The sequence below is a fragment of the Trichosurus vulpecula genome, chromosome 7, assembly GCF_011100635.1.
Source record: "Trichosurus vulpecula isolate mTriVul1 chromosome 7, mTriVul1.pri, whole genome shotgun sequence".
Classification (NCBI taxonomy): Eukaryota; Metazoa; Chordata; class Mammalia; order Diprotodontia; family Phalangeridae; genus Trichosurus; species Trichosurus vulpecula.
Genome location: NC_050579.1, coordinates 123,698,183 through 123,718,534, shown reverse-complemented (window position 1 = coordinate 123,718,534; position 20,352 = coordinate 123,698,183). Strand labels below are relative to the sequence as shown.

At 34.8% G+C, this 20,352-nt stretch overlaps 1 protein-coding gene across 8 annotated transcripts in view; it reads right to left on the bottom strand.

Moving 5' to 3' along the window:
- Window positions 1-5,006: 5,006 nt before the first annotated feature.
- Window positions 5,007-20,352, bottom strand: part of BCLAF1 (BCL2 associated transcription factor 1) — a 38,386-nt gene continuing 23,040 nt past the window's right edge. For 3 of the 8 annotated variants that reach the window (XM_036769412.1, XM_036769416.1, XM_036769413.1), the window contains exons 7-12: window positions 20,008-20,113; window positions 18,606-18,690; window positions 15,133-15,308; window positions 13,729-13,909; window positions 12,615-12,761; window positions 5,007-8,033 (exon numbers count right to left, since the gene is read on the bottom strand). In XM_036769412.1, the coding sequence (XP_036625307.1) occupies window positions 7,791-8,033; window positions 12,615-12,761; window positions 13,729-13,909; window positions 15,133-15,308; window positions 18,606-18,690; window positions 20,008-20,113 (938 nt within the window). In that variant the 3' untranslated portion in view covers window positions 5,007-7,790. Of the gene's footprint in view, window positions 8,034-12,614; window positions 12,762-13,728; window positions 13,910-14,837; window positions 15,001-15,132; window positions 15,309-18,605; window positions 18,691-20,007; window positions 20,114-20,352 lie in introns of those variants that run through there. The other 5 variants (XM_036769414.1, XM_036769417.1, XM_036769415.1 and 2 more) reach the window with 3 other exon arrangements.

Sequence of the window (20,352 nt, the reverse complement as noted above, 5' to 3'; positions counted from 1 at the left end):
CATCGATTTATTCTCAGACCCTTCCAATGAAGAGATTTTGTAATTTGTGCCATTCTTGTCACTTTTCCCACAAATCCTCCATAATCCACAAGATGCCTTCCTAATTGTTCTCTTAAAGTAGTAGGAGTACCACAAGAATTACCCTCTATTCTCACACCGTTGATCAGCCTACCCACATTTCTGGCCATTAATTTACATAGCCTCAATAATATATTTTATGCCAAATTTTCACTTATATCCACTAGGAATCTTTTAATTTTTTAGGTACAAGAACTCATAAAAATATAGCATCACCACAATATAATCTAAGAGATGGACTTACATGGCAGTAAACAGTTTTGCCATCATTGAAAGCCCTGTGCTATTTCCTCACTGCATTCCAGGATGATCTCCAACACTGATTCATTGCTGAACCCAGCTTATTATCACACACACACACACACACACACACACACACACACACACACACACACACACACACACACACACACACACACAAAATATCAAGAAGCGGTGTGACAGTAAATTGACCAGTAAAACTCAAGACCTGGGTTGGATAACAGACACTAGTTGTACAGTCCTGGTAAAATTCATTTAACTCTCTCCTCAGCTTCCTTATTCGTAGAATGAGGACAATTACTGCATCATTCTAATAAACTTGTTGGGAAGATCAAATGAGATATTATTTAAGTATGAGAATGAGGGATTATGGGTGCTTTTTTTTTTCCACTTGCTTAGTATCAATGGTTCAACTTTTCCCCTTACTAAAAAATTTTGTAATGTTCTGGGCTTGATGCAATTAGTATGTCATCTGTGAAAAGAAATTTTTGGCTAACTGTCACCATTAACATGAAATTCTTTGGTCTGACCTTATATGGAACAGCTTTCATGAAACGGTAGAGCAGATGAATATTTACTAAAAATCCTGTTTTACACTCGTCTTGACATCATTAACAACTGATGTTCAACTGGCACGTTGTACTTTCAATATCCACTGCGTTTTGAACAAAATTCTTGTCTGTTATGGACCCTTTATTAAAGTTTTTCTACATTTGTCAATTATCTGTAAACTATTCAAGACTACATTTTGCTATACTAAGTCAAACAGAACATCAATGAACTCAAGAAGGACCTTATATTGTGTATGTCAGCTGTCTTACTATAAAGATGTAGTCCACTGTAAAAAAAAAAAAACACATAGAAAACAGCATGCAAAAAGTGCCACAGTGGACTTGGACTTGGGAATACCATCATTTGAATCCTATCTCATACCCTTACTAGCTGTGTTGACCCTCGGCAAAGACACTTAACCTCTGTTTGCCTCACTTTCCTTATCTGTAAAACAGTGAGAATAGCACCTATCACCCCATAGTTGCAGTGCATATCAAATGAGAATCTAAGCACTTTACAAATCTTAAATTACAATATAAATACTAGCTTTATTATCGTCTATTATTATTCCTTTATATTCTCTGGGTAGGAGGCTAACTTTTGAATCTTTCCTCTCATAAAACTTGTATCATACTATCTTATAAAACTTGTTCTCTCATTCTAAACTCAGTAAATTCTAAAGTTGACAAGGAAGCCAGATAACCTTGTACACAATACTTGATTATAAATCAAATACCCCACATGAGAGCTATTTTCTTACATTTGGATATCTAACATAAAAATCCAAATTTATATAATACCATAAATTTATGGAAATTATCAAAATAACTCGCATGAAATGTTTTTAAAATTCAAAATTACTTCTTAAGTCCCTTCCAGCATATATTGATTCTTCTAGCAAATACTGAAGTATAGCTGTGTAAATTCCTTTGTAATTGCACCTATTTTTTTCCCTACTAGTTCAACTAAATGTGCTTTTATATCTTATTTTATATCAAAGATTTCTAATAAGTAGAACTTAGATGATCAGACTTTATCAGTTGCCATTACTAATCCCAAACACCTCATTCCTTAGTTTGCTGAGATTTTTATGGCTGCCTCTTCATTCACTGAAGGACTTTAAAATCAAATGAAGACATCCATTCCTAAATCTTTAATGTTTCATCACCAGCCTTGCCGAGGTGTACATATACACACACGCAGGCCTGTGCGCGCGTGCGCACACACACACACACACACAGATATATCAAGAAGCAGTACAACATGGTATATTGTACAGGCATAAGGTTTCAGAAAAACAATATGTAATTGAGGCTGAATACTCAAAAGAGTTTTATGGGGTTTTTTAGTCTCTGGTATCTTTTACAGTACAAACAAGTCATTTGCTCAGTGCTTCAACGTGATTCTTCAGCAAAGACTATTCCCATTTTTTGGACAGTGAATATAAAAATGCTAAAGGCCCCAACTTTAATCTCAATAAAATTTTATCAAACTTGAATTGAACTGATTCCTTTCACTTTCTATAAAAAAAAATACAAAAACAGAAATGACGTTGCTAACTCACTATTCATTCACCAGGCATTTATTAAATGCCTACTCTGTGCCAGGCAGTCCTAAACACTGGGACATAAAGACAAAAATTTAAGTCTCTGCCCTCAATGAGCTTACATTCTTGTGGGGTGGGGGGGAGATTTGCATGTACATTGTGCTGCGTTCCATTTTCTACACACTGAGAAGCAGCATGACATAAGGGATAGTGAGAGCTGACCTCTGAGCCAGGAAGATCTAGATTCAAATTCTGACCAACATGCTGGCTGTGTGAGAAATCAGGGCAAATCACTCAATGTCTCAATGGCCCCAGGCAACTCCAAGATTCTAGGTTTGCAAAGGTGATCTGCAAATGTAAGGAAAGTTTACTCACCAGGAGTTTCCTTTATTTTTTTCTAAAGAAATGCACAAAGTGGAGGGGGGGGGGGTAGAAGCAGCTAGTTTTCCATGAACATTGAGGGCCAGGGACACAGAAATGAGATGACAGCAACAGGAAGTATATAGGCCAGTTTGGCTGGAAGAAAGTACATGACAATAACAGGCAATAATTCTGGAAAGGTATGCTGCAGTCAAACTGAAGGGATTTTAGTGCCAAACACAGTTTGTACTTTATCCTGAAAGCAAGAAAGAACTAAGCATGGAGTTATTTTTTCTCATGTTTTGATAAGATTTTTACTGGTCTTTTTCTCCTATGGCTGGAAAACTATTTTCCAGACAGGTGAATGGAGTATGTGGTAAGTCTAAGACCAAAGAACAGTGGTACCCAATGCTGTGAAACAAGTTTCTAACCTTTAGCCATGAACTCAGACTACCTCTTTATCAGACAGAGCCTGCAGGTCTTCCCCTCCCTCCCCTCTCTCCTTCTGGTTTAATAATAGATTTGTATGTTCACAGATGGAATCCAGAGACCCAAATTCTAATCCCATATCTACCATCCACTATAATACCCAAACTCTCTGGATTAACATAGGGATAAGATGAGCAGATTGTTTGGGAAGAAAATAATCTATACAAAATCCAGATTACTGACCTTGAGGTATAGTTACCACCCTAGGGTATAATATTTTCTTTCATTAAGTTCTGGAATGAAACTCAAGTTTTCATAATGAGCACCAGGCACTAGTTCCATTTCTGAATTCAAGAAATGTAGGTAGATGAAGGAACAGTCTCAATCATAGTACCCGACTTTGGTTCCTTGCTTACTTGGTTTCCTTCACATAAGGGAAGTGAATTGTTTTTTGTCATAGAAAGACTACCAGGACAATCCATTTAGATAATCATAACTTATCTCTAAAGTTTAAAAAAAAAACTCTACAAAAAGCATATAACCTTTTTCTTTATGCAGAAGTAATATTGGTGATAATACTCAGCTTACCAAAAAGATACAAAATGCAATGAGTGTTTCCTTTAAAAATAGTCCAGAATTTCTAAACAAGTTTAAAACAAAGTCTTTCCTTACTAATTCAAATAAGACAGCAAAGACTATTACCCTTCCAATCCAAGGACTAGAAAATGAGGTGAGTACTCTGAGTTGTTTTTCCAGGAGTGGTGATGGATTTGTGCTGTTCTCATATTCTCCTTTTCAACCAGTAGCATATGTTTACAAAGCTGGATGGCCAAGGATGGGCTGTAGTCTGTGGCTATAACAAGGTAAAGGCCATTAGTTGCTGGCGCCTAAGTTAAATCATATTTTTCCTTCAGGGAGACAATTAAAATTGGCAAGTAGGCCAGCAGCCAATACTGTATAAAATGCATTATTAACTTGTTATAACTACTTCATCAGATCAATGTGCAGGCTAATGAAAGGCATATAGTAGAACGCAAAATTCTCATTTTTCTTCAAAACTTCCTGCTAAGGAAGAAAGGTCTCCATTTTCTTTTCTTTTTTCTAGGACTCACATAGGGTGAGGAGGATACATGGCAGTTTGCACTGATAAAGTACCCACATCAATGAGATCAAGGAACCAATAAAATTACTATTTGTATTATTACCATTTATTTTCCACTTTCCTTAGATCATAGGACAACTACGTGAAGAAGCTTTGTTGAAAACCAAAGGGGTCACCAGCTTTACATTTCAAATAGTTTTTGGGAGATGTACTGTAAAAGTTAAATCAGATCTTACCACAGAGGTAATGGTAGCCTTCTCTTCCTTCCCCCACCCTACTTTTTTTGGCAAAGAATTAGACAAAATAGATTTTTAGTATTTAAACCACTAATGACTAGCTCTCTTTGAGAAGTAGAGCCTGCCTTGTTTCGTTTTGTTTTCCTAGCACCTAGACACAGAGCCTTCAATGAATGTTGGTTTAAAGTTAAATAAAAACAAAAGCATTTGTATCACAACACTGTTACTTTCTCAAAATAGTGACACAAATGGCTAAAAATCTGGTTAGAGTTCTTTTACTGATAATGCCATAGGTCAGCTAATAGACACGAGATTTGAGAAAGTAAAGCACTTCCATATGTTTGGAGCAGAACTCAACATACAACTATTGTTTTTAAAAGGCAATTAATGCAAAAAAGAGGACATAGAAACTACTCTGATAGGAGGAAAAAATTACTCTTAATTATGGTAATCAAACAATAACACATTACCACTTACGACATTTTATTGGCATATGACAATTTACAAGGGTCCCTATTGCAATATACATCACACTGAATGGAGTCATCTAACCATTTATATAGCCATCCTTACTGGGGAAGACTTTTCTCAAATTAATGCCCAACACTGATTTAAACTGTGACAAAAAGGAATAATGACTCCTTAAAGCAGTTTGATATTGTAAAAAATATATTTTGCATTTAAAAGTAAAACTCCTAGGATGCTGGAAGGTATACACACCTAAGAACTGAGTCATGGCCTTCTTGTGATTAAGCAGCTTTCTTAATCCTTCCTGGAAACATCCTTTGGTTCATTTTGTTTCCCTTCTCTGGGCAAAAGGAAGTCTGTCAATGCAGGTACCAAAGGGTTAATATTTCCTGCTACTGTAAACATTAGACAATTTCTTAACAAGAGCAATTTAGCTTTGGTGTACATGTCAGTAAGTATGAAGCTAAATTGTGGACTGAAAAAAAAATGCACACTGTGCTTCACTCTGGATTCTGAAAAGACATGCATTTGCATCCCATCTGGGATTCTTCTCTCTTAATTAGGGAAGCAACTTAACAAAAATTTGTTGTACACATAGCAATGTATCTGCTTTCAAAATCTGATGTGATGTACGCTCCCAGGATAGCCTTTAACTACAAGGTCTTGTGGGCCCTATCTTGCTTATTGCCACAGAAAAGCACTCATTTTCTTCAGTGAAAGACAAAAACGTACAGCAGTGTATAGTGAGTGTCCCTTCTAAGAGTAGCAAATATGTTCAAACAAATTACCTAGTGAACACTAAATTGTCCGAGAAAATGTGTTGTTTGCTTGAGATGATCAACTCATTTATAACATGGTACTTCTGCTTGAGTTACTTCCTGACTAATGGCAATGATGTGCATTTTTGCTTTGACAAGTATTTCCTTGTTTTAAAAAGCATTTTAAGGGTGACAAATTAGTCCAGGGGAAGCTTGCATAAATGAAATTTTCTTTTGCTTTTCCAAATATATTTACTTTTTCTTCCCTCATCCCAACCCCACTTCATTTTTAAACCAGCTTTTCAGCAAACGCTATTGCTGCAAACGACAGTACCACAAACTCATATATTGATCAAATGAGGGCAGAAGAGAAGTAAGGATTTCATTTTCAAGATATTCAGAGCCTTAACCGTAATAGCGAGCACCCGTATTTATACTTGTGCATAGCTATTTTGGTTTTCTTCTCAACTGTGAAAAGGATTTCCTTTATTTTTTCCCAATTATAAGTGTTTGAATTAACATTTCATTTTAACTATTTCAGATTTTTATTCCTTTTAAAGCTGTAAATACTAATGAAGAAGACAATTACGGTTGCCAGATTATCTGCCTGAAGAAAATCCAGAAAAGAAAATAATAAAGCCATTTTACAAACTGCAACTAAAACAAAAACAAATGCAAGCTGGGTCGATGCTGCAACAAACTTCCTGACAAAAACTTTTTATTGGTGACATTTGAAAAACAAATAATTCAAAACACTTCTAGTGAATAGTTTGCCCTTACTGCCTAATGAATATGTAGCCGATCTTTTTCAATCTAAGACATTCCACTTTTTTAAATCACGTAAAATATGAATATTTTCTTTCCATTAAATACTTCAGCTTTGCAAGCATCTGCATGAAAATTTTTCTGTAGGGTCTTCCCTATCCTAGCTATCAGCCACATCACATGAGCACTGAAGAGTTTTTAAACTTAGTACAAATTAGGTAGAATTTTAACTATAACATTAGTTAGTTCCAGACCAATTTTGTTCCTCAAAGAGTAGTTGATTGTCCAAGACCATGAATCAGTCCTCAAAGAGTGCCAACAGTGACTTTTGAAGCAAAAGAGGAATGGCTCTAAAGCCTTCCTATATTTGTACTTAGTCCTTGCTCTCAGTAGAAAACCATTTCATCAAACTATCTAATATCCTGTATATAACAAGAAGTGCTTACCTTTTCTACTTCTCAATTGTTAGGCTGAGCAAAAATGCTATTTCCCCCTTTTAGAATATTCACTGTAGTGTTAAACTTGCTTATTATTAGTTCACCAAAGCAACACAATTTGTTCTGTAGTACATTTCAAAAACTGATCACCCTACAGTGTAACGTGTTCTACTTAAGGAAGATGCTAACAGCTGTGTATTGTTAAAATAATTAACAATTTGTATAAACAATTTCTGTTCAGGGATTTGTATTATAGCGCTAAAGTTTACTTTGGAATAAAACACTGACAAACGGGGGAAGGAAAAATCAGAACTTTCACAGAGTTGTACTTGACCATATCTTATAGACAAAGCAGAATTACAATGCATATAACAAAAACAGTAAAAGGTTTTTTTGAAGTTGATAGTTACAAATATGGTACGTAGCCACTTTCTACTTTGCTTCAGTACAATCCTCAACATACACTCTACTATTATTGAGATATTTAAAGACTTAAAACAAAAATTCTACAGACTACTTGCAAACAGTAAAATTTAAGTAAAATGCTTACATTCTTTTTTGAAAACAAAAAAATCACGTAAAAAAATGGTAGGTGCAAGTTCTGCTCTCAGTTGCAATCTTACTTCAGATTTACTATTCCTATAATAAAAAAAAACACAGAAAGTGAAGATTAACAGAGCCGGTGGGGGGAAACTACATACCATATATAAACCATAGCAAGCTCTGTTTACAAAATTAGATTTAGTAAGTTTTAGCAAATTGTCACCCTCTTAGCCCACACTGGCGGAAATCTGCTCTTCAATTCACTGACAAGTTGGAATTTTCTACCTTTTCTTCTTTGCGTCTGTCCTTCTTTTCTTCATTATTTTCCATGGTCTCTTCTTCATCTTCAACAATCCCATCCCCTTGGTATTTGTCATGTGTCCATTTTGGACTGCTACCTGATTTTTTGAAGTTAAACCGCCCTCTGCCACGTTGAAAAGTACCGCGGCCTCTTCCTCTTTTGGCCCAATAATCCACACCATCATCCCTGTCGTCATGCTAAAGAAATGTTAAAAATAATCAATGAGATGCTTTTGAGCATTTTAGCCCCACTTAAAGCATGTTGATAATCAGCTAAGTGTTAATTTCAAAACTTTTTACATGTATCAGGTAGGTGTTTAGAAAGTATGATTTGTTAGTAGGTCTCCAGTATTTTTTTTTAAGCATATAAATTTGTGAGGTAGACCTGCTGAAATCGAGGAGACTTCAGGCCCATAACTAAATGTTATATTTTCCAACTTATAAGGATTCCTTCTTAAACCAACAAGTCTTTCAACATACAGAATTTTCTATCAAGGATTACCATTTTTTCATACATTTCCTACACTTCCAATACTCAACCAAGATCATATGAATCATGGCTCTATGTCAAACCATCTCCACTTTGAAGCATTCTATAAATGAGGTTATATACAGCTCTCTCTTTATAAATTACAGGTGCAAATACTAAATGAGCTGTTGCCCACTGCTAAAAGATGAAGGGGAGGAGAAAGAAAACAATTCCAAATGAATGAAATCCGGGAACAAGGAGAATCATGGCTTCTTGTAACATCTACACAATTATGGCCACTTTTAGCCCACCTGTATTTCTTCATAAAACTGAAGGGTTCTTCTAAACATTCAATGATTATTAAGTACTAATACTTTCTTTCATTTGAAAATTTCAAGATATATCTTTATGTACATTAAGCTGAAGATATCTGAGCATGTTATCTAATTAGCACCGCCAGATTCCAATATGTCCTAATCATATTTTGCCAGTTACAGATCAAATATAATCTTCGTAAGAAATATATCTTCATAAATTTTACTTACAGAGGTAAAAATGTAATAAAATGTATCTTCATAAGAAATTTTATTTGCAGAGGTAAGAATGTAGTAAAATGTAGTAATTATAAAAGAATATACTCCAGGATATTAAGATTATTTAGTTTGACTAATTCCAGGAATTCGTTCCAGGGTTTATGGTACAAAAAATTTTGAGGCAGTTTGCCAAATTGAAACTGGACCACTAAATACAATGCAAGTTTAATCTAATCCCAAGCCCAATTTAAAGTCTTTAAATTCTATTCCATGGCTTTCTATTAATGTTTTCTGGCAGGAGATACTGGGGGAGAGGGCAGATTAAAACAAAGAAGAATGACAACCAAATCTGAGAGATAGTTGAGAAAATAGTTACTGCTAGATTGTTGGTGAAGAGAGATTAACTAGTGAACACTTGAAAGGAAGTGCCTGGAAGGAGGAAGGCAGGAGACTTCTGGGCATGCTCCCCTAAACCTCAGCTTCTCCTCAAAGCTTCCAGCTTTGAAAGATATTTCCTTGAGGCCTACAGGGCAAGGTATACTCCTCTCTTTGATTCTGTAAGCAATGGAAATGGAGTTAATATTCAGGACCCCAAATGGGGGATTAAAAGGAAATATCCTCTCCTCAAAGTAGATTGAAAGCATGTTTTCAAGGAGAAAAGAGGCAGCAAAAACTTTAGGGGGATGTGAAACCTGACAATCTCTCTCCTCCTTCAGATAAGAGAAGCCAAACAAACTTTTGACCCTCAAATTCTCATACTGGCTATACATGACCAAGAACTAAACCTTGAACTAAACTAGAGCTTAAGGATCATCTAGACCATGGGACTCTCAACCTAGGGTCCACGAGTTGTTTTTGTTTTTAAACATTTTGACAATTCAACTTCACCATTAACTGTTTTCGTTTATAATCTTATGCATTTGATGAATTTAAAAATATTGTGAGGTCCACAAGTTTCACTGAACTACCAAAGGGGTCCATGACAAAAAAATGCTAACACCACCCGACCTGGACAAACTGGTTAAAATGATGTTTTCAGGGGCAAAAACCTAATTAAGACCATAACGAAGATTAGAACCCAGGCATGCCAACTCTATCCAGCCCTCTTTTCTTGCACAAAGCACTCCTAACCACATTGTGAATGAATCCCTTTTAAAAGGGTAAAACACATAAAACTCAAAATTCCCTCTACCCTCTTCAGGAATCTCCATAATTTATAAAGCACCATTGGGCTATTTGACTAAGCTGTCACCACAGAACTAGCACTAGGATGACTGCAGTAGCTTCCCTTCAGTATTCTATGCTCCTTAACAGTTGTGAACTTTTTCCACTTTCATATAGCTGATGTTATAAAAATTTTACTTCTAAACGATCTATAATCCAAAGTATCACAGTTGCCTTCATCCATGGAGTATTATGGGAAATTTCAGAAAAAATATTATGACATCACCAGAATATAGATTAGACCTGTGGTGTGAGAATTTGCCTGCAGGAGGATGGAGAGACTCAGTGACTTGTCCTGGGTCACACACCAAGGCTCTCCTGGCTCTGAGGCCTGTTGTTTATCTACTATTGCCTCAGTGGTGCCAATAACCAAAAAACTATACACTACAGATCCAATTTCTAGTTTTAAACATTTAACTTTCTAAGTGCCCTAAGAACCACCCAATGGGATAGGAAACGTTTTTACAATCTGTCACACTATAGATCTTTTCCATTAAATAATTTACTAGGCTCTAAGTCCCCTGCCCCATCCCAATAGTCCTTCCAGTTAAGGTTCTACTCAGAAAGCTAATTGTCTGAATCATTGTATCCTGTTCAAAGCAGTTAGCTGAGTTTAGTTTCATTATACGAAATTCAAATTTATATATATAAAATCAAAACTATTAATAAATTGCAGCAAATCAAAGCACAAGTTTGGTCAACTTTGGAATCTGATCAGTAAACAGAAAAACAGTGGACTTGAAATTTTTTGTTTGGGCTAAATAAAGTCAGGCTATAATAGACATTTAGCTGCTTCTTATATAAATTAATACCAATACAATGGCAATTTTTTTTAAACCATTCCTGCTATTTACAGGTAGCTTAATTGTTGAAATAGTCCTTTTTTGTCCTTTGTGATTTGTAAAGTTCTTTAATAACAAGCTAAACTAACGAATATGTACTAAAATATACATTAAAAGTTACTGTACTTAATAGAGGACTACCAAATTGGAAACTCTAAGGATATGAAAGTCTTAATCTTAATCTTGAAAATTGGATTGTCAGAAAGACATAAAAAAAAGCTGTTCCATCGAATTGTAACTCTCAAAAATCTGGAAGGTGCAATTTATTCATGAAACTATTTATTGATAAAATTATACCTAAAAGTAGACAAGAAACCAATGTAATTGTGCTCATACCAACCTGCCTCCTTCTGGAGGTAGGAACAGCTATAGCCTGTATCAATGCTACCTGGAAGTGATACGGAAGGAAAAGTTACCTGACTTAATTTGAATATTTTAAACACCACCAGTGCCAAACTATTGAAGCAAGTTCTTTCTAAATCTGAGGTGGTATTATTATCTTTTTTAGACTTTGTAACACATAATATATTGAGTACCTTAATTTTTATTTAGATACTAGGTAGGAGAGTGACTGATTCCAAACTCACAAACATAATGTTTGTTATGTTTAACTTAGTTCAGGTTTGTTGGTGATGCTTAAACTAGAGAAATAAATATGAACATTTTGTGAAATGTTTTACCATTACTACCACCCCCAAAATAGAAGTGACTTATTTAAAAGGAACATTGTTGTAGCACCCACTAGCTAAATTAGCTAATGTCAGGGAAACTGGGTAATACATATATCCTTTAAGGACTAAGAGCAGTCCTTAAAAAGCTGTCTATAAAGCAAAATGGTAGAAGTAGAATACTATTTTCCCCACTGTGATCCATTAACTTTCACATATTCAGAGAAATGTTTCCTAAAAGTTTCTTTTTTGAGTCTCGGAAAAGAAAGGAAAAGTGGGCTAAAATGGTCCAAGTTATACAATATGCTACTTCCCAAAGTTTGATTGGTTTTCTTGAAAATATGGCACTTTTTTTCCCTCCTTAATCATATTTGTCACACTAAAGGTATTTCAACTTAAACCAGGCCATTACTTCTGTTTCAAATCAAACCTTTCCCCTCCTGCCCTATTCATTTTGTGGAAAGGTGTTTCCTCAGCAAATAATTCTCATCACCAATACCAGTGAAATGCCTAGGTCAATTTGCCAAGGAGTCTACTAGGATCATCTCTTGCCCCCATAAAAACTCTCCACTAAACTATTCACGTGTACTAAAATAATGGTCTCTCCATGAACTATTTTAAAATATACTGTATATGTTTTATTTGGGTTTATTTTACTTAAGAAAAAATGCTATCATAAATTGTAAAGCCGGTCTTAGAATCAACGTTGCACCAAGACGGCAGTATTCAAATAAACACATAAACGACAGAGAAGGTATAATAGTCCATCTTAATTATGGCTGCCCATCTACTACATTGCCCTACACTGGAACACACAAAATGTGGAACCAGGCAATTAGTAAGGGGATTAAAAGCCCTTAAACACTATCTACGCTGCAAATCAGTGAAAAATGTGCGATACATTTTTTCTTTGTGTTATAAATATTACAGCGAAATTTTATTTAGGAATTTTATTAGCATGAAGGATACCTATACTAAAATTTATTCACCCAGTATGCTTTAAAAAATAATGCAAACCAAACACACAGATTTCTAACACCCACCAAGAAGTACTTCTTGCTCTTTGGGGTATATTCTGGATCCCATTCCTCTTCCTTCGGTCTCTTTTGAAAAGTAGTATTTGAGTTGTTTGGACCAGTATTTGTCCCAGCAAAAACTCCTCTGGCTCTTCCTCTGCCTCTAATTCGAAACTGATTAACATTAACAAAGTTGTTTAGTTAGGCAGTCAAAAGCTTGTTTAGTTACATGCAAACCATCATTTCACTGCATTATTTGTCCTGCCTCTTTCAAGCCCATGAGGAGTAAAAATATAAAATTTATATGATCAGAAAAAACTGTCCACTGGAAGTTGGAAATACACAAGATAAAGGAAAAAACTACTTAAAAAAAGGGAGACTTCAAGAACTATACTCAAAGTATAAAAATGTTCAGTTGTTTCTGTTTTGTCACAAACAAAATACTCTTCTTCCTTTACAGATTGCTGTAGAGCCACCAAATGAATGAATCCTCTGACCTACTACAAGCCAAAGACTTTGTACTTCTACAACCTCTGGTCTTCATTCACCCTCATTTACCAGGGAACTTCTGACACAGAGTAGGAATCAGAATCAGAAGTGGCAGGAATATCAATTTCACACAAAGGAAAATAACAGGCCCTGCTTCTTCAAAATATAAGCTCTCTTTCTTTGGAGATGTATATAATAGTCACAATCACTTCCAGAGCCAGGGAAACTGCGCACTTTACATCATTAAACCAAGGACCTGATTTCATCAATGTGGGAACTCCCTCAATGGACCCAGATAGCAAACAGTCTAACTTATAATCTTAAGAACTGCCTAAGGCTCAAAGGAGTAAGGCGACTTGCCTATGGTCACAGTTGTGTATCAGAGGTAGGCTTTGACCCAGGTCTCCCCGACTCCAAGTCCACCGTCTCTACATTCTGCCACTAAATATGTTACAATTACTGGTCACTTATTGAAGATATACTACTGACAGCAGAATTTCCAGTGCCAGATTTTCTACTGTCAATGGAATTAACTTTAAGAATAATAAACAATTACATCTACTATCATAGATCAGATCCATTACTTTCCTGAAGGATAGCACTCTATGTGTAATACAATTCTGTGAGAGCATCAAAGTGTTTCAAAACTTACAAAAGTTCCTCTGGGTCGGCTGACTCCTGTAAAGCCTGAATATTCTTTTGGTTCATGGTGGGTTTTAAACTCTTCTTCTCTTTCCTTCTTACTTTCTTTTTCTTCTCGAGAGCTTGCTGAGGAAGATGATGACGAAGAGGATGAAGATCGAGAACGGTCTTGCTCTCTGCTTTTATGTTTACTGTAAAAATAGAAAAAATACTGTGTGCTATTTTTAAAATGATGAACAATCTGTAGAATCTTAAAACTATAGGAGATCTTTGGGGTTTTGTATTTTTTTAAAGTTCTGGCCTATTAAAAATAATGCAAAAGTGAAATGATTGCATGTTAAACTTGGATACATTTTCAGTTTCCATTCTCCTTCCATATTTTGATTTTATTTTGTTAGTGGAAAAAAAAAAAAACCATACTGTAGCCAGCCAGTCAGAAGGCAGCCAACGATAAGAACAAGTTTCTGTACTTTAAAATTTCAAATATTAGCTTGTTTCCTTTAATTTACTTTTCTTTTGGAAAGGAAATCAAGAGCAGGGTAAGGAAAGAATGCCTCATAGGCAAAGTTTCAAAGTAGCTACCTAATTCAAAGTAACTGAAATGTCTACATACTCATGACCAACAGTTGGTAAGGTATGGTCCCTATGTAGCACCATGTAGAAGTACAAAATGTATAATACTACAGAGACCAGTCAAAGGAGGCACAAATAAAATCCACATTGATCCAATGAATAGCAATAAAAAAAATCTAAACAATACTTTAATTTCACTAGCTAGTTAACATATGTACATATGTTACATATGTTACATACATATGCATATGTATTTCTGTGTGTATATGTAATAACATTTGGCAATAATGGAGATCAGATTTACATGATCCTAATAAAACACCCAAAAGGTTCATACCTGCAGTAACTCTTACCACTGCTACACAGTATCCATGGAAATATTACTAAGAAAGACTAGTACATATTGATACTTCTTAAAATTAGTACTTCCTCCCCCCATCTCACCCATGTTAAAAAAACCTCTGGCCATCATTTTAAAATTCTTGTACTCTGGGTGTTATGAGTTGAAAAAGTGCGGAATCAAGCATAACGAACCAAAGTTCTTACACAAACTGTTTCTAGAAATGCACTGCATTGAAGTCCAACCTCCTGATGTAGCCTGGATAATAGGACACATTAATTTGTCATTTTTTTTTTCAGTGTTAGCTTGCTATTCCAAAGTTTTTGTCCTCATCCACCATAAGCCGTGTAAAAGACAAATACATTTTTGCTGTAAAACAAATAATTTTAATTGTTTAAATTTAAACATTCGATTACACAGTGAAAATTGAAAGCAATTAAGCTGACAATTACAAAAGGCTAATTAGAAGCTAAAACCTACTTAGGTCATTTTAACCATTACCTGTCATCTTTGTAAGATTTGTATTCTTTGTAATCTTTAGAAGTTTTTTCTTGCTTTCTGGATCCACTGGATTCCCTGGAGCCCTTGGAATCCCCCCGTTCTTTACTTCTTTCTTTTCTACGACGATCAATGTCATGTCGAAGATCGGCAGAATCACACCTTAATTTTTTATCTCCCTATGAAAGGAACAAATGTAAAATAAAGCATTTACTACATATATATGTATATATACAAAGGTGAAAAATATAGCCAACCTATCTACCTGTATCTAACCTGGAATTTACATACTATATACTCTATGCTAGTTAATTTTTTGTAAGTATGTACTTAGGAAGATGATTTCCCTGAAAATTTAAGGGAAAATATCAACATGGATGGAGAGGAGAGGCATAATCTAAAAGTTAATTTGCCAGTCAATGTTATAAGGTTTTAAAAAATAAAATGTGTTGTCCCTTAAACATTCCTTGCTGTCAGTTGCATACTGTGTAGAATTGTTTTTCATTGTAACAACAAAGATTTGTATACACTATATCATTGAGTGTCCCTTGTTCCACCAATATATTTTAGAGTAGCTAGTACAATCTGTGGCCATAGAACAGCTGCTTCTTTTGTGAACTTAATAGCCATATAAATACCAGAAAAGTTCTCAGAGGCTTAGGATTGCTAACACTAAACACTAATTTGATCAACCCTCATGAGTAACAATAACAGAAGAGACACTCCATAATTACAAGTGAATAATTAAATTGACTGCAATAAAGGAGAGGCAAAACCAGAAATGTTAATCCCAATCCTGAACTCAGTAACCTAGACCATATTCTACCATCTACCTTTCAATTCAAATGTTGCAAAAGGTATTAATTTAAAGAAGTTTCATTCATTGCGATCAATTCCATTGATTTTTTTTTAACTGATAGACATTTGGGAAGATGAAAGGATGCATGGTGGGTGGGCAGTGGGATTGGTTGAATTATATAATCACTAAGATGCAAATCAATATGGTTATCCTTGAAAGTAATCAATGACAGAAATAAAAACTATTTACTAAAAATATAAAATACTCCAAACCACTAAGATGTATATATTTACTCCTAGAATAATAGAGGAAAAAAGAACAGTAAGCCTCTTACTTTTAATCTTTTCATCCCCATACAAAGAACCAAAACTAAAATTAAAATCCCACCACAAAAGAAAGAAAAGAGAGAGAGGTAAAGAGAGAGGTGATGATGCAATGTCTTCCAGATGCTTCTTATGACCTGCAACATCATGGTTTTTTAATCTTTAAAGCAGTGGTACTCACAGTTAGATGACTCTGGAACCACTTTTGCCTTTGCCATTAAACAAAAAAGTCACAAAGCTACTGTATATCCAATTAGAGTGTGTATAAAATAATGTTCTAACTACAGAAAAGATAGGTTGTACCTGACTGAAAGAGCTAAATGAAGCTTGAGTATCACAGTCTGAATATCACTGCTTTTAAGTTTCCAGCACAGGATCTTAAATGATCCATTCATTCATTCAGTCAACAAATATTTATTGACTGCCTACTACGTTCAAGACACTGTGCTAGGTGCTGTGGAAGATACAAAAAAGAATTAGACATAGTCCTTCACCTCACAATACTAATGTTTCCCCCAAACTTTTTCAGTTCTCATTATCCCTAGGAACTTCAAAACACAACGAACAGAATGAGGGGAATACCTCTACCTTTCTGGTCAAATGGATTTTTACATCCTTACCCTCCCCACATATGTATAAATAAATCAGTACACACATGTCATTAGTCAGTCACGCATCTGCAAACATATATGTACAAAACTCATCATGGTTACCACTAACTTCCAACATCTGTAACAAAAACCACTAAAGGAAAATTAGTTACCCCAAAATGTCAAAATACAGCAAAGACCCATTAAAATATTGTACCACATGTTCCCAACCCACACACAAAAGTGGTCAAATTTAGTAACTTCTCAACCCAATAAAAGTCTACTGTAGGCACTTGAAATCTGTTAACAGAGGTTACTGTCTTCCATCCTTCAAGGATTTGTGATTTCATCAATATGGTTTCTTCCCTGCCAGCAACACAAACCTCCACATAAACTACTGATGATTTTAGAAAAGTTTTTTAGCCAAAACAGGGTCACCTTGTGGCCAAACTTATGAGGCTGGTCCTCAAATCACAGCATCATTAGGCCCAAACTAACAATGTCTTTTTCAGCTTAGTAGTGCCTGTCAGAAATGTCACTGATGGGAAAGACTTCCAAGAATCCAGGGTATCTTATAGAGCACGAGGAGGCCAAATGTAAGTCTTTAGTGGATATTATTAATGTCATGCCCTATTAAGCAATTTACAGCATGAAAATTTATAACCTGAAAAGGAAGAAATGCATTTCAGGTTAGCTCAACCCTTTGCCACATTTCTACCACTCTAGTCTTCAAAACCACATCTGGCTCTGAAGTAACATGAAAATGGGTTTAAATAAGCAGAGAAGGTAAAATTATCTTTCATTTTGCCACTTGGTTTCATGCTTACTTTGTTGCACCGACTTCTCACAAATTTACAGGTTAGCCCTTATTTTTCCAACATGTAGATTTTCTGTTGCTTACTTCAAAAAGGCTTATATTCCAAGGGTTCATTTGTAATTCAGATGCTTGGAACTCAAAACAAACTCTCATATGACAACAGCATTAAGAATGGTGGTTAGGTTCTCAGACAATTCACAAAAGGCCATTACTAGCCACCCAATAAGAAGGGAACATGCTCTTTGTTTTCCTGGGCTGGACACTTTTACGTATAGGACAATACCAAGTCAGCTGCTTGAAAATTAAGGCACAATTCTATTGCCTCTGTTTCATGAGTCAGTGTGGCACAGTGATAAATAGCCATAATAAGGAATACCTGGGCTAAGTCTTACATTTCACATAGACTGGCTTATGGCTTCCTCAACAAGTCCCTTAAGGTCTCAGTGTCCTTGCAACCCTCAAATTATAAATTGCAGCACAGTTGCCAATCTATTTTGATAAAGAGTTTCCTCACTGAGCACTAAATCTACACCAATTAAAACACAAATCCAGACCAAAAAAGATCAAAGTTCTGATTATCATCACAATCTAATTATTAATCTTTACCTTTTCCTCCCTTTATATTCTAAGTTTTAACTGCCTTTGTAAACTTAGAAACATACCTTATCATAAACATATATATCTTCCTCCTCAAAACTAACTCCTTAGAAAAAAGTACACCTGTTGAGTGTATTCATTATGTCTAAGTCAGACTATGTTATTTTAAGGCTAAAGCTGTATCTTTTTACATGTTTCATAAATATCTACACATTTACCAGACATTCCTCAAAATTATAAATAGGAAGAAATATCTATGACTAACATATTTTGCTTGCCATTTAGATGAAATTTAAACGCAAGATTATCAAGAGATTAAACTTAATATGAAATAGTCATCAAGACCATACCTTTTGATTTTCTTCTTTAAAAACTCTCTCTTCTCCTGATAAGCGGGTATGCTTCCTCAGAGCACTCGGAGAGATGTCAATTCTCCTTAATATAAATTAAAATTAAGTGTATTTGTTATCATTGTGGCTACATATTGCCTATTCTGGTAAAAGAGAAAATGTAGGATTTTTTGCAACCAGTAAAATGACTTCATTACTTTGCTAAATTAGCACAGTTGTAATAAATTCATCTTCCCTATTATAATACATTCCTATCTGCCACCACTGGGGAATGAAGCATTTCATAAGAGGAAACTTTCTAGACAATTGAATCCTGTTCCTTTAAGCACAAAACCTTAAAAAATTTCAATGGAAAGCTTATTTTAAAAAGAAAATTTCACATGGCCTTGCCTCCATAAACAGGATAATCTCAGTACAGCTTAAGACCTTAATATTTGGTGTTATCATTATAAACATCAACTGCTTTTATAATAGTTATTTGGAAACTAGGGGAATGTCCAGCCATCTACCTCTTTGCCCTAAAAATACTGTGACTTTTACCATTCCTTATCTTTTTAAAAATATTTCTGTGTCTATTCCCTTGCCATAAAGCTATCAATTGCCATTTTCACTGCCTCTTAAGTAATAAATCTCTACCCTTCTCATTTATAATCAGCTGTTCTTCAATCAAGTGTTAATGGAAAATTAAAATGACAATTTCTTAAAAGATATTATTCACAAATAATTCTAAGTAAAGAACTTTCTTTAAGAATTCATGGGTGTTTTCAGCCTTATCTACAGAAAAATATATATAGAATTCTACAAAAGCTATCTATTTTATAGGATGAGGTCTAATGATATAGTTCCTATATGCAACTGAGATTTTTATATCTTGTTTCATAATGTCTTTTAACAACACATTATAATTTGAATTGCTATGCAAAAATTGAGGAAGATGGAACTCAATCTTACAAAAATGAATGTTAAAAACTATATTTACATGTAATTGGAAAAAAATACTACTAAGATTGTTTAAAAAAAATTTTTTTAAGTGAGGAAGAGTTTTCATCAAATTTACCTCCCAAAATAAATCACTCAGCAGTTCCTCCAAAATGAGCTACTAGTAAGGAAAAGAATAATACTTAGCACTGAAATGTCCTAATCTCAATCAAAACCAGACTGTTAGAAATTTGCCTTTCTTAGAATGTTCAATGAGAAATTCTGGCAAATTTCACATACAAAGCTGAGTCTTTATAGAATAAAATGGAAAAAAAATTTGTGTTTTACATATCTTAAAACAAAACTGTAGAACTTGAAAGTATAGGAATGATCCCAAAAACCAATGCACAAGTGTCATAATTTTCAAAACTCATACTTTCCAAATGAAGTTATCTTTATGTAATGCTTAAACAATGCCACATACCTGTGTATTTCTGGGCTTTTTTGGCGGGTGCAATGTTCTTCGGTAGCCTTCTGATATGAGGTGAACCTTTCATTTAGGGTCATTGTAGCTGATTTGAAGTATTGCTCTGTTGGTTAGGAGAAATACTACTTGGTTAGTTATTTCTACATTCACAAGCATTTCCATTCCTGACAGAAGGGGATGTAGCAGGTGAAAAAGTAAATAAAATACTCAAGAAACCTAGCAGGAGAAATACAAGTATTACAAAGAATTCCCTCCCTGTTCCCTTAATTCTTGTACCTCAATTTGTAGTGACGGTAACAGAGCACAACCACTGCAAGTTACCTCAAAAATATGCCCTATCAA